The sequence below is a fragment of the Aethalodelphis obliquidens genome, unplaced genomic scaffold (assembly GCF_003676395.1).
Source record: "Aethalodelphis obliquidens isolate GAN/ISIS:26980383/991018 unplaced genomic scaffold, ASM367639v1 scaffold65, whole genome shotgun sequence".
Taxonomy (NCBI): Eukaryota; Metazoa; Chordata; class Mammalia; order Artiodactyla; family Delphinidae; genus Aethalodelphis; species Aethalodelphis obliquidens.
This window is the reverse complement of record NW_020838009.1, coordinates 4,187,293-4,201,588: the sequence shown is the minus strand read 5'-3', so window position 1 is coordinate 4,201,588 and position 14,296 is coordinate 4,187,293. Positions and strand designations below refer to the sequence as shown.

Here is a 14,296-nt window from a genome sequence, read left to right as displayed (position 1 = left end):
ATTTTAATCTCTTGGCCATTTATATGGCAGGCCTCATGTCCCTCTTATAAATGAAGAACCCAAGGCTCTTAGGAAAAACAATTTATGCAGTATCGTCAACAATACTGCTAGACGAACATGCTATGAAGTGTAGCATACATTATTTAGGTTGTAAGAAATGTTTACTAATGGTGAAAGTTCTTAAGCATTGTGCTTGCTTACCTAGGAAAATTTAGCAACTTCTCCTTCTCTAGAAGTATTAAGCTTATTTCTGTGCTGGTTTAAGAATGGTTCTGCCCAAAGGCAGAGAGCTCGCAGTTTCTTCTAAGCCTTACGGTATTATAATTTGGTATTTTTATGATCTCAAATGTGTTCTTATTTATTTCCTTTTCTCAAGGTGGATAATATAAATGCAGCTGTGATGGATTTGAAAGACAAGAAGATTCGTATTCTAAGTGAAGAGGCCAAAATAGGAGCACACGGAAAACCAGTGATTTTTCTCCATCCTAAAGACTGTGGTGGAGTCCTTGTGGAACTGGAGCAAGTGTGACTTCTATTCTCAAGAAATTAAATTAATTGCCCTGAAAAAGCCTTATCAAAATGTGCTTTGGCATTGAGTTCTTCACTGCTTCCATCACTTAAAAGTTAAATCTAATCACAGAAAGAGATTTTTAAAAATTATATGTGTGTATATATATATATATATACACACACACATAAAATATTTGCTAATTACTTTGGTTTTTTTCCTGATTTGGAGAAAACTTTGATTACTAAGTACTTATGGAATATTATTAAAATCATATTCATAGAAATAAATTATTCCTGTTCTAAAACGGGGTAATTGAGTACTGTGTGTGTGTGTAAGAATGGATGCACAGAGGACACCTGACAGCTGTGCATGGCTACATATCTGAGACAAAGTGATTTCTAAGGATGTTACAGAGAGTTTTTTAGAGCAAACTGTTTAAGGTTAAGGAGTTTTTACCTCAGAATTTTTGCTCTTCTGGAGCAGCTCAAGTTCCTTATGGGCCAGTATTTTGGGTGCTAGTACTAGATGTATGAACAAGAAGTTCTGTGGAAGATTTGGTGCCTGATCTAGTGGATGCAATAGATAGATGAATTTTTTTTAAAATCAGTAAACATGGAAAGGGCAGGGCATTTGTAGTTATCTGTCAAGTACTAGGATACCACAGCAGGTCCTAGAAGAATATACAAAATGAATAGAAACCCACTGCCATGAAATTTATGGTCCAGTTGGGAAAACTACTTCGTGAACTAAATGTACTTATAAAACAACATGAATGAGTTGAAAAGAAAAGGAAAGGGAAAGGAATATAGATCTCAGAGATTGTGCTTAGTTAGAGGCATATCAGGTTTTTGGTCGGACTCCCAAAGAGAAACAAGTATCAGATGAATTTCAGGGATCACAGATGTATGTATGGAATGCACAATGTATGGGAAAGTGGTTGGTCTTAAATTCATGGATGATTAGATGTTGAGTGATGAGTAGTGTGCGCACGTTGAGCTTGTGGTTATGGAAGACAGGTATAACATCTAGTTATACTTGTCGTTTAGAAGTTACAATAAAAAATTATAGCATTATCTGACATTCTCAATGCTTGTAGAGGTAATATTTAAGATAACTGTATCATGGGGGGACGGGGATAAAGGGACTTAAATGGTGGTTAAGTTTCAACATTCCACCTGAAGAGATAAATGCTAATACTAGTAGACTGTAATAAATGTCATATGTATATTGCAATCCCTAGAGTTACTACTGAAAATATTAAACAAAGAGATATACTCATAAATATAGATAATTCAGAATGGAATATTGAAGAATGTCCAAATAACCCACTTGAAGACAGATAAGGGGAAAGAGGAAAAAACAATAAAATGACAGACTTACATCCTAACATATCAATAATTACATTAAATGTAAGTAGCATTAACATTTAAAACAAGTAAGACCAGGGAATTCCCTGGTGATCCAGTGGTTAGGACTCTGCGCTTCCACTGCAAGGGACCGGGGTTCAATCTCTGGTCAGGGAACTAAGATCCCACAAGCCATGTGGCGTGGCCAAAAAAATGAAATAAAAAATAAAAAGACCATGTAAAATATGCTTTGCGATCATAACTGAATCAAACTAGAAATCGATAACCGATAACAGGAAAATCTCCAAAAACTTGTAAATTAAGCAACATGCTTCTAAATAACCCATGGGTCAAAGAGGGAGTTTCAGGGAAATAACAAACATTGAGCTGAATGACAATATGTAATCTGTTTTATAAAGTTCACTTTGTGAATTTAATTCATAAATTGACAATAAAATTATCTCATAAGCAGAATAAAATTTGGTAGCAATGTTTGCAAAATATGACGTGTAGTAGATTCTATTGATAGCCTCCTAGCCTCTATTCACCATTTTCTCCCTAATAGAATCCTGACTTTGTTAGATACCAGTGCTTAGTCCCTCTCCACACACAGATAAGGCCTCAGGTAAAGTCCCGAAGTTGGACTTACATTCCATCACCCTTCCAGTGAGGGGTTCACAGTGTGTGATCTGTATCTGCACAAAGAGCGTGAATAAAGGTTTCTAGAGGCTTCTGGGAATGTTCTTTTCCACTTTTCAGTGAGAGTCATGAGAGATCAGTCTGTCCAGATGTAAACAAGCAAACAGGAACCAGAACTATGGAAAAAACACTTAGGTCAGGGTAACTCTGGTTGGCAGAGCAGAGAAACAAAAAAAACCTTTTCAATGACATTTTCAAAGAAATTATTATTGAGTAACAAGTTGAATCTATTATAATAGTGGGGGGTTTTTTTTAGTTAAGAAAAAACTATTTTCACTGAAAAGTTATTTCTGAAAACTAAAATATTTATCCACTACATCTACGTAATTTAAAAACCTTTATATGGCTTTTACAAACATTAAAAACAAAATAAGCAAACTAATTACTCTTATTACAATACTTATTCAGATATTTTAATAAATGCCTTAGCCATATCTATCTGCAAGACCTCATTACTGTATTTTTCTGAAAAATTCAATTTTTTTCAGTATGATAATATTTTAAAATACATGCTTGCCTAAGTTTTCATCAAAATTATAATTTAGAGTTTATATATTAGAAATTGTTGACATATCCAATTGACTCTTCTGTGTAGAACATTTATGTTTTTTCCTTTTAAATAGTCTTTATTATTTTTTAGAGCAGCTTTAAGTTCACAGCAATATTGAGCAGAAAGCACAGAGTTCCCATATAACCCCTACCCCACAAATGCATATATAGCCTTCCCCACTATCAACACCCACACAAGCATGGTACATTTTTTACAGTTGATGAACTTAGACTGACATCATTATCATCCAACATTCATAGTTTACCTTAGGGTTCACTCTTGGTGTTATACATTCTCTGGGTTTTGGCAAATATAAAATGACATGTATCCATCATTACATATTATACAGAATAGTTTTGTTACCCCACAAATCCTCTGTTCTCTCTATATTCACCTTTCCCAGCAACCACTGATCTTTCTACTGTCTCCATAGTTCTGCCTTTTCCAAAATGTCATATAATTGGAATTATGTAGTATTTAGCCTTCTTAGATGGGCTTCATTTCACTTGAGAGCTCATTTCTTTTTAGTGCTGAGTAATATTCCATCATTTGGATGTACCACAGTTTATCCATTCACCTACTGAAGGACACCTTGGTTGCTTCCACTTTTTGGCAATTATAAGTAAAACTACTGTAAACACAGTGTGCAGTTGTTTTGTGTGGACATATTTTTCAGCTCATTTGGGTAAATATCAAAGATTTGTTTCATTTTGTAAGAAATTACCAAACTGTCTTCCAAAGTGGCTGCACCATTTTGCATTCCCAACAGCAACGAAAGAGAGTTCCTATTACTCTACATCCTTGCCAGTATTTGGTGTTGTCCGTGTTCTGGATGTTGGCCATTTTAATAGGTGTGTAGTGATGTCTTGCTGTTTTAATTTGCATTGCCCTGAGGACATAGGATGTGGAGCATCTTTTCATATGCTAATTTCCCATCTGTGTGTGTGTATATATATATATATATATATATATATATATATATATGTATATATGTTCTTTGGTGAGGGACCAGTCATGCCTTTTTCCCATTTTTAAATTGAGTTTTTGTCGTTGTTGAGTTTTAAATGTCCTTTGTATATTTTGAACAACAATCCTTTATGTTTATCCTTTTTGTCTTTTGCTAATATTTCAGTCTGTGGCTTGTCTTTTCATTTTCTTGACATTCTCTTTCACAGAGCAGACGTTTTTAATTTTCATAAAGTCAAACTTATCAATTCTTTCTTCAGCTTATCAGTGCTTTTTTTTTTTTTCCCCATGGATCATGCCTTTGGTGTTGTATTTTAAAAATCACCACCATGACCAGTGTCACCTAGGTGTCCTCTTCTAGGAATTTTATAGTTTTACGTTTTACATTTAGGTCTATAGTCTATTTTGAGTTAATTTTTGTGAAGGGTACAGAATCTGTGTCTAGATTAATTTTTTTGCATGTAAATGTCCAGTTGTTCCAGCATCCTTTGTTGAAAAGATTATCTTTGCTCCATTGTATTGCCTTTCCTCTTTTGTCAAAAATCAGTTGACTGTCTTTATGTGGGTCTATTTCTAGGCTTTCTATTCTGTTTCATTGATTTGTCTGTTCTTTCACCAATATCACACTGTCTTGAGTACTATAGTTTTATAGTAAGTCTTAAAGTCAGGTAGTGTCAGTCCTCTGATTTTGTTCTCCTTCAATATTGAGTTCTCTATTCTGAGTCTTTTGCCTCAGCATATAAACTTTAAAATCCCTTTGTTGATTTCCACAAAATAACTTTCTTGAATTTTGATTGGGATTGTATTGAATGTATAGATTAAGTTGGGAAGAACTGACATCTTGACAATATTTTTTCCTATCCATGAATATGGAATATCTCTCTGTTTATTTAGGTCATCTTTGATTTCTTTCACTAGAGTTTTGTAGTTTTCTTCATACCCATCTTGTACATATTATGCTAGATTTATACCTATGTATTTCATTTTGGGAGGTGCTAATGTAAATGTTAATGTGTTTTTATTTTCAAATTCTACTTGTTTATTGCTGCTATAGTAAAGCAATTGACTTTTGAATATTAACCTTGTGTACGGCAGCCTTGCTATAATCATTTAGTAGTTCCAGGAGGGTTTTTTGGTCAATTCTTTTGGATTTTCTACATAGATGATTATATCATCTGTGAACAAAGACAGTTGTATTTCTTCCCTCCCAATCCGTATACCTTTTATTTCCTTTTCTTGTATAATTGCATAATTAGAATTTCCAATACAATGTTTAAAAGAAGTGGTGAGAGGGGACATCCTTGTCTCCTTCCTGATCTTAGCAGGAAAGCTTTGAGTTTCTAACCATTAAGTATGATGTTAGTGGTAAATTTTTTTGTAAATTTTTTTATCAAGTTGAGGAACTTATGCTTTATACTTTGCTTGCTAAGATGTTTTTTAAATCATGGATGAGTGAATTAATTAGGGTTCTCCAGAACCCATATATATATACATATATATATATATATATATGTATATACATGGTTATGGAGGCCAAGAAGTACCAAGATATTCTGTCTGCAAGGTGGAGAACCAGGAAAGACTGGTATAATTCAGCCTAAGTCCAAAGGCCTGAGAATTGGGAGGCTAGTGTTATAAGTCCCAATCTGAGTGTAAAAGTTCAAGAACCAGGAGTGTGGATATCCGAGGGCAGGAGAAGATGGATGTCTCAGCTGAAGCAGAGAGAGTGAATTTTTCCTCCCTCCACCTTTTTGTTCCATTTGGGCCCTCAATGGATTTGATAATGCCCACCCACACTGGGGAGGGTCATCTTCTTTCCTCAGTTCACCAATGCAAATATTAAGCTCTTCCAGAAACACCCTCACAGACACACTCAGAAATAATGTTTTACCAGCCAACTTAATTTGTAGTACTTATGATAAACTCTCTCTCTATTACTCTTTCATTAAAGTCTATTTTGATATTAATATAGTTACACTTGTTTTCATTTAGTTAGTCTTTGCTTGGTCAGTCCTTTTACTATCAATTTTTTTGTTTCCAAGCAGTTTGGTTTTTTGTTTGCTTATTATTGAAGTATAGTTGATTTACAATATTGTGTTAGTTTCAGACGTACAGCAAAGTGATTCAGTTATACATATATATTCTTTTTCATTTTAGGTTATTACAAGGTATTGAATATAGTTCCCTGTGCTATACAGTAGGACCTTGTTGTTTACCTATTTTATATATAGTGTATTCAAGCATTTTGAGCATGTGTCTTTGACAAGCAGAATATAACGAAATTTGTTTTTTTTTCTTTGTGTCCAATTTGAAAATAATTTTCAGTTGGAAAAGTACGTGTGCACACACACAGACACACACACATACACACACACGTTTATGTATTTTCCCATACTGTGGCTGAGGATCAGAGAAGTCTCCTTTACTTGAAATAGATTTCATATTTCTGTTTCCTGACGTTTTACTTTTTCAGGGTGATTTATAATAGGAGGAGGCAAATAAATCTGAACTCCATCCTCTTAATACCGGCAATGCATCTCTTACGTATTATGATTTTTAAAAGTATCTTGTGTATATAGTCATAATCTTTCATCCCTTTTTGTCCCTAATGTTGATCTTTCTTATCATAATTGCAAAAGGTTTATTTTCCTTTCAAATAATTAGTGTTGATAAACTCTTTTCAAATTACCCAGTTTGAGTGGGTCATCAACTTCCTAACAGATATATAATCGTTGTATAAATGTATTTTATCATTGAATAAATGATAAATGTTTTTCTTTTTAAACTTTATTTTCCCGCCCATAGCAGAACATTTTCATCTTTTGGGAGGGGCTACTCAGCATCTTCTTAACACCTTTCCTAAGTTCCTAAGTTTGGAGGAACTTCTTATCTTTTGAGCTCATGTCTCCCCAAGGCAGAAACCAGAAACTCACATTCTCAGCCTCCCTTGCATCCAGGGCACATGCGTGTGATCAGTCAGACCCCATAAGATTTTATTCAAGGAAGGGAGCTCAAGAAGTAAGCACCATGAAACCCCTTGCAGCCGCAGTAGTGGTAGACATCCAGCTTGAAATACAGAGAGCTGACATGCCCGTGACTAACAGAGGTGGCAACAGGCATCACAGGAATTCTCCTGTGTGGGGTCCTGCAGTGTTGTCTGTGCACTGCTTCTGCCATATAGCCTCAAGCACGAGCCTCTGGCCCACCTGCAGTTTCTGCGATTTATCCTATGTCATTTAATAGATTCCTTTTCTACTTCAAGTAGCCAGAAGAGGTTCTGTTGTTCCTCTCCCAGAGGATTTTACTCCCAGCTTGCTGTTCAGAGACACTCTCCCAACTCCACCAAATCAAAGCTTATTTAAATTTACCAAAGTTTTTTTTCTTTATAAATTTATTTATTTTTGGCTGAGTTGGGTCTTCGTTCCTGCGCGCGGGCTTTCTATGGTTGCGGTGAGCAGGGGTTACTCTTGGTTGCAGTGTGCGGGCTTCTCACTGTGGTGGCTTCTCTTGTTGCGGAGCACGGGCTCTAGGTGTGCGGGCTTCAGTAGTTGTGGCTCGTGAGCTTAGTTGCTCTACAGCATGTGGGATCTTCGCGGACTAGGGCTCAAACCCGTGTTCCCTGCATTGGCAGGTGGATTCTTAACCACTGCACCACCAAGGAAGTCCCTACTAAAGTGTTTTATTGACTTATCTTCATTAATGTTTCTGGCATTTTATTACTTCCTCCTGGATTCACTTTTCTCCTTATATTATCCTTTAGTAATTCTTTCTGCAAAGGTGGAAAATTCTCTAAGTGTGTCTGAAAATTTCTTTGTTCCATTCTCTCTCTCAAAAGATAATTTTCCTGGGTATGGAATTCAGTGCTTAAATTACACAGGTATTTTCCTTCAGCACATTAAAGCTCTTATTCATTATCTTTGTGTACCAAAGGCTGCTAACAAGAAATCCGACGTAGTCTAATTTTTATTTATGTATAAGTAATTTGTGATGTATCTGTTTTCTCTGGCAGCTTGTCCTGTTTTTCTTTTTCTTTCTTTCTTTCTTTTTTATTTTATTTTATTTTACTTATTTTTTTGGTAGCACAGCATGTGGGATCTTAGTTCCCCAACCAGGGATCAAAGCCATGCCCCCTGCAGTGGAAGCACGGAGTCTTAACCACTGGACCGCCATGGAAGTCCCACTTGTCTCTTTTTTCTTTATCCTTGATGTGCTGAAGTTTCACTCTTTGTGTGTGTGTGTGTGTGTGAGAGAGATGAACGTGCATGCATGCACACACATCACTCTTGGCAATTTCTGTTTCACACCTTGTATATTCAGCCCATGTATTGAATTGTTAATTTTGGTAATTACTTTTTTTTATTTCCAAGTATTGAAATTGTTCTTGTAACAATTCCTTCTTTATTTCTCTGAGGTATATGTATTTTAAAGTCCTTTTCAGATGCTCTATTATCACTGTTCCCTTGGTTCTTTCATTAATTGTATTGTCTGACATTCATGGTATAAAATTTCCTCAGGTATACGCTAATTTCTGGTTCTGCACTGACCTTCCATGAGAGAATTCTCCCCAGTGTGTTCTGAGTTGTAAACTACTCCCTGCAGGCAGACAGCGAGCTGGAGGCAACACTGTGCAGCCAACATCAGACCTGGGCCTCAGCCTCCAAATGGCTACAGCCTCTCCTGCTTCTCCTGTGCATTTTCTTTCCTTTCCTTTTCTTTTTAAAGAAAAGATTTACCATTTCAAGTCCAAGGAGTTTCTCTTTTTTGACTCCAGTCTTAGCTATGAATGGATTACTTTGCTTTAACAATATTTTCTACACAGGTGTTACATAGAAGGGAAAGGTTTCAGCACGTGGTCAAGCTGCTCTCTTGACAGTAGCTTTTTGTCTGTTGAAACCACTAAATAGTGAGACTTCAGAGGCCAGGAGCCAAACCTGGCTGCAGACTGCCGTGGGGATGGCAGTGTGGCAGCAGCATCGGGGCTTCATTTGGGCGGGGCGGTCCTCTGTCTCAGGCTGGCAGCACCGTGAGGGTCTCCTCTCCTGCCTACTCAGCCCTCCCTGCTGGCATCTGCTGAGGTGCCTGTGATTCCTGGATCTCTGGTCAACCTCCAGGTCTCAGCTCAGTTTGTCCTGGGCTGGGGCCCCTAGCTGGGGGCGCCGTCTGCCTTCCCCAGGCCTGCTCCCTGGGAGCTCTGCGAGGCTGCAGCCCCAGGCCCCTCCGCCCAGGAAGCCCCTGGCCTGTCCTTCCTCCACTGCTGCACATTGAGGCCTGGGGAGCCCCTCAGCTGGTGGTTCTCAAACTTCCACGTGCAGCAGAATCACCTGTAGGGTGTTAAAATATAGGTTTCTGGGCTCTGCCCCCAAGAAACTCCAATTCTGGAGGTCTGGGGTGAGGTCTGAGAATTTCCACTTCTAACCAGGTCAGACTGGTGAGGAACCACAATTTGAGAGTCACAGCCCCAGACAGACAGCAGGGACTGTGCTCCCCTTTCTCTCCTAGCCCCAGACCTTGCCTTTGAAGTATCAAAGCCAGGAATGTGGCCGACCTCTTCTCTGATTTTCCTGGCTTGGGGACAATACTCACAGCTAGGAATCACAGCTGGAGGGCTGAGGGAAGTCTGGGGTCACAGAATGAAAACAGCATGGATCAGCACGAAATCATCCGTCCAGTTTAGTTGGTATTTTAAAGTGCTGGTCTTTTTCTCTTCAAGAAGCCATGTACATACATAACTTTAAAAATCACACTTTTTTTCTTTTTCAGTTATTCCCTCCTCCACTTGGAATAAGAGACTCTGAGAACCGGATGGGACCACAGCCACCTGGAGAACATTCATATTACACAAATCGGGGGCTTATCTTGTTAATCACTGATGCTGTACCTGCTCCTCAGCAGGAAGCTGTCCTAAGCCATCCCTTGCCGAGGGGGTTCAGATCCCTTCCAAATGCTCTCCTTGACACCCACGGTGAGCTTTCAAGACAGGTCCAGACAGCCCTCCTGGCTCCACTGTGATGGAGTTCCACAGTGGGCTCTGCCCCCTGCCTGCCCACCGGTTCCCAAACACACCCTCTCTGGCCGTGCCCAAAGCAGACCCCTCTGGAACTCTCAGGTTGGGTCCTGCAATCCTGCCTAGATGCCCCCTTCCCCTGGGGAATTGTTATGTCCCCAGCCCCTCTGTGCTCCTGCCCCTCCAGGCTTTGATCTTGTTCATCCGGGTCCCCACGAGTCTGCCTTCATGTTGTGTCTTGGAGAACAGCATTTGAAGTCTTGGCCCGTCCCTCCCAAGAAGTCTGACCTCCGTGTGAAGAACGACCCACCTCCAACACCCTCCCCACTTGACCCAAGTTACATAATAAGGGGTGTCGAGGAGTAGCCTCACACCTGTCACAATCTGCCCGCACTCTGTCCCCCACTCACATTGGTGGTGATGCCACGTCCCACTCCTTGTCATCAGACTCGCTCAAGGTACTGTCCTATGACGTCAACCCAGCTGTCTCCACCATGTCATCTACTTACCATCCATCCCTCACATACGAGCTACATCCCCACCTTACGGCCTGTACTACTTCCCCTCTATCATCTACACAACAGAGTCTCTAGAATAAAGGAGGTCTGCCCTGCGGTGAAATTTTTGTCCCCACCTTTATCAAAATGCAGTGGGTAACTTCTCTCACAAGAACAACAAACCTCTGCTTTTTCTAGACATGCCAGCACCTGCGTGGTGGACCCCTCTTCAGAGGCCCACCCGAGGGTGAGGCCCTTGCTCCACGTTGCTCCGCAGATACCTGTGTCCTGCAGCCCATTCTGTGTGGTCACTGAAGGTCTGAATCTGGAGGGTCAGGAGCCAGAGGGTTCATAGTTATAATCATCCACCTATTGCTATAAAGCCTGAATTTGGGGGCAGAATCTACGTCCTGAAGTTGGTCAAAAAAATCAACAGTATTTACTTCGGGGGAAGGTCCTTTGCTTCCGTGGTTGGCAAAGGCATTTCCATACTACCTCCCTCTGTGTCTGCTAAAGTAAAGGAAAAACCTGTTAGAATGGGATATAAGTCTAACAGGTTAGCGTTCACTCAAATTCACTCTAGTGAATTTCCCCAGTGACTTAAGTCCTGAGGGTAAAAGAATCAAAGACCTCCATGGGGGTGGTTCCATCCTGGACCTTGGGGATTTTCGAGGTCAACTCGCTCACCTGAACAGAGGAGGAGACCATACGAAGGAAGCCCCAGGTGACCTACTTGGAGCCCTGTCCTGGCTGGTGTCTTAGCTGGGGCTGGAATACAGGACCCCTGGCTCCTGGTTCAAGGCACTTCGACTGCACAGGATGAAGGGGTAAGGAAGATGAGCACAAGTGCTTGGTGTTGACGAGAGGTGAGACCCAATGAGGCTTGTGCCGAGGGGTGACTTATGGAGAGCGGTTCTGCTGACCCCACAGAGAGAGGGCATGTGTGTGTCAATCAAACGCACTGACACACTCAGGGGGGGAATGAAAGAAAAATTAACCTTCTGCCTTTCGGGAATGTCCCCCCCAGCCTATGAGGCAGAGCATTAGTCTTCTGCCCTATATAGGGAAGGTGTGCATTATTTGTAAAAACTAAGTTATGCCAAGTGCTGAGGAATTGACAGGTTTTTGGCTCCACTTTCCTGCCTCGTGGGAATTCTTGCCTAGCTGGGGAGCTTCTCTTGGCTGAAGGGGACGGGCACCAAGCCTGCAATTCAAGAATACTGCCACTAGGTGGCGACAGGGAGCAAGACCAGTGGTTCAACCCTACAGCCAGGGAGGTATCTATTGGGTTGGACAAAAAGTTTGTTTGGATTAAGATGCTATGGAAGATACCACTTTAGTGGCATCAGATGGGGTCTATTTCCTTCCCTTGGGGAAAGGGACCAGGGATTTCAGATGTCTGTTATTCTCCAAAGGGTTAAGAACCAGGGTTTTGAATGATAATTTAAAAATTTTGCTTTGGGATAGATAATAATATTATATACTTCAAAAATAGAAGAGGTAATCAGTGAAAAGTCTTCCTGTGACTCCTGCCCTAGCCACCTGTTTCCTTCCCACAGGCGACCAATATTTATGAGTTTCTTGTGATCCTTCCAGAGAGGCTGTATGATGGCACACAAGCAGGTGTATGCTCGCTCTTTTTTCCCTTTTCTGTTTTTACACACGTTGGTACATTGATCACATCTTCTGCTCTTTGTGCTTTCACTTAACAAACTATCTTGAAACTTCCATGTTAATTCATCATATGGTTCCTTGTTCTCTCCTTGTATTTCAGGGTTTGAATGTGCCCTCACGTTTTTAACAGTCCCCCAGTCAAGAATACCGAGGCTGTTTGCAGTTATTTGTGACACAATAATGCAGTGAATAACTCTGAAAAGTAATATGGCTAGCTTGCACATGTGTGGTATACATGTTTAAAAACTCCTAGATGGGCTTCCCTGGTGGCACAGTGGTTAAGAATCTGCCTGTCAATGCAGGGGACACGGGTTCGAGCCCTGGTCCTGGAAGATCCCTCATGCTATGGAGCAACTAAGCCTGTGCACCACAACTACTGAGCCTGTGCTCTAGAGCCCGTGAGCCACAACTACTGAGCCCGCGTGCCACAACTACTGAAGCCCTTGCTCCTAGAGCCTATGCTCTGCAACAAGAGAAGCCACTGCAATGAGAGGCCCGCACACCACAATGAGGAGTAGCCCCCGGTTGCCGCAACTAGAGGAAACCCATGCACAGCAATGAACACCCAATACAGCCAAAAAAAAAAAAAACCTCCTAGAAATAGAGTTCTTAGGTCAAAGGGCTTGTACATTTGTAATTTTGATAGAAGTGATCTAATATTCCTCCATAGAAGTTGTGCTGATTTACACTTCCCAGAAGTGCTGAAGTTCGTGTTTCCCCTTGCCCTCTGGAACATATTGTGTTATTGCACTTCTGGGTCTCTAACAGGCAAAAACCATGGCATTCTAGGTATAGTGTTACTTTGCATTTATTATTCTGAATAAGGAGGACATCTTTTCAGATGTATAAAAGTCATCTGTATTTCCTTTCCTGTGAACTCTCTGCTCCTTACCTTTGTCTATTTTTTCTTTTGAGTTGTCCTTTTTTCTATTTCTAGATGCTATCGACATATTAGGGAAGTTGACTGTTGGTGAAATGAGTTGCAAATATTTTGCTTCCGGTTTGTTGTTGACTTTGCTTATGGTGGTGATTGCCAGGCAGGGATTTTTATGAAGTCAAATTTAACAATCTTTTATGTTACAGCTTTTCAGTTTCGTGGAATACGGAGAAGAGCCTTCCCTACTCCAAAATTCTCTAAAAATCCTCTGAAAAGAGATGGTTGGCTGGAGCCCGGCAGACTCAGGAGTCCTGAGTGAGGCTGGGGCGGGCCTGTGCCTTTGACCCCGTGGACTGTGAACATCAGCCACTGGGGCTCCTGTGTGCAGCGCTGGGGTCTCACCCTGTTGGTTGGCCCAGAGCTTGCCCATGGGAAGAGGGGACCACAAACAGCCAAGACAGCTTACCTCAGGGGCCAGAGGGATGGGTCAGGAACCTGCCCTTGGCCTGCTTCTGGGCTCTGCCTTTGTGGCCTTCTTTTGGCACTTGAGCTGCAAAGCTGCCCTACCTGGACACACCTCTGCCCCCCTCCCACCCAACTGGAGGCCCAGGCCCTCTGGGTCACTGTGAGCTGCTGGGGCTGCCAGAGGGAGCTGGGGAGCAGGGAGGGAGACAGGCCCACAGGGCCCATTCACAGCAAGTCCACACCAAGTCTGCGCTGGTCCGGCTGGGGACTCAGCCTGTCCCAGGCCTTCTGCTCAGGGCAGCAGGATGAGGCCCACGCAGGTCTCCTCTTCCCTCTTCAGAACTGCCCCCACCGCAGTGGCACCCCAATCCAGCCAAAAGAAGAGACAACAGAAGGCAAATAATCAGGATTTGAGCGAGGGAGTCACCAGAGCCCGGCTCGGACCGACAAGGCACCCTGCGCACTACTCCAGGTGGAGCCCGCAGGTTACACGACTGTGTGGGACCGAATGAATGGCCAGAGGGGTCAAAGGTGACACCAGCGTCTCCAACATATCCTTCAGGGGGTTCCAGGGGGATTATTCCCACTGTAGGGTGGATCACCTCCTCTCCTTGGGATGTGTGTGGGGAGCTGGAAGTGGACAGGGTTTGGGTCCTCTCCGTTCAGGACTGCAAGGAGGGAAAGGGCTGGGGCGAGGCCCTGGGGGA

The 14,296-nt window shown here is 41.6% G+C and overlaps 1 protein-coding gene across 2 annotated transcripts in view; it reads left to right on the top strand.

Annotated features, from left to right (window-relative positions):
* Nucleotides 1-10,861, top strand: part of MCEE (methylmalonyl-CoA epimerase) — a 36,124-nt gene extending 25,263 nt beyond the window's left edge. Inside the window, exons 3-4 of one of the 2 annotated variants that reach the window (XM_027089170.1) lie at nucleotides 9,833-10,034; nucleotides 10,772-10,861. In XM_027089170.1, coding sequence (XP_026944971.1) covers nucleotides 9,833-10,034; nucleotides 10,772-10,824 — 255 coding nt within the window. In that variant the 3' untranslated portion in view covers nucleotides 10,825-10,861. Of the gene's footprint in view, nucleotides 1-376; nucleotides 820-9,832; nucleotides 10,035-10,771 lie in introns of those variants that run through there. The other variant, XM_027089171.1, reaches the window with a different exon arrangement.
* The last annotated feature ends 3,435 nt before the right edge of the window (nucleotides 10,862-14,296 follow it).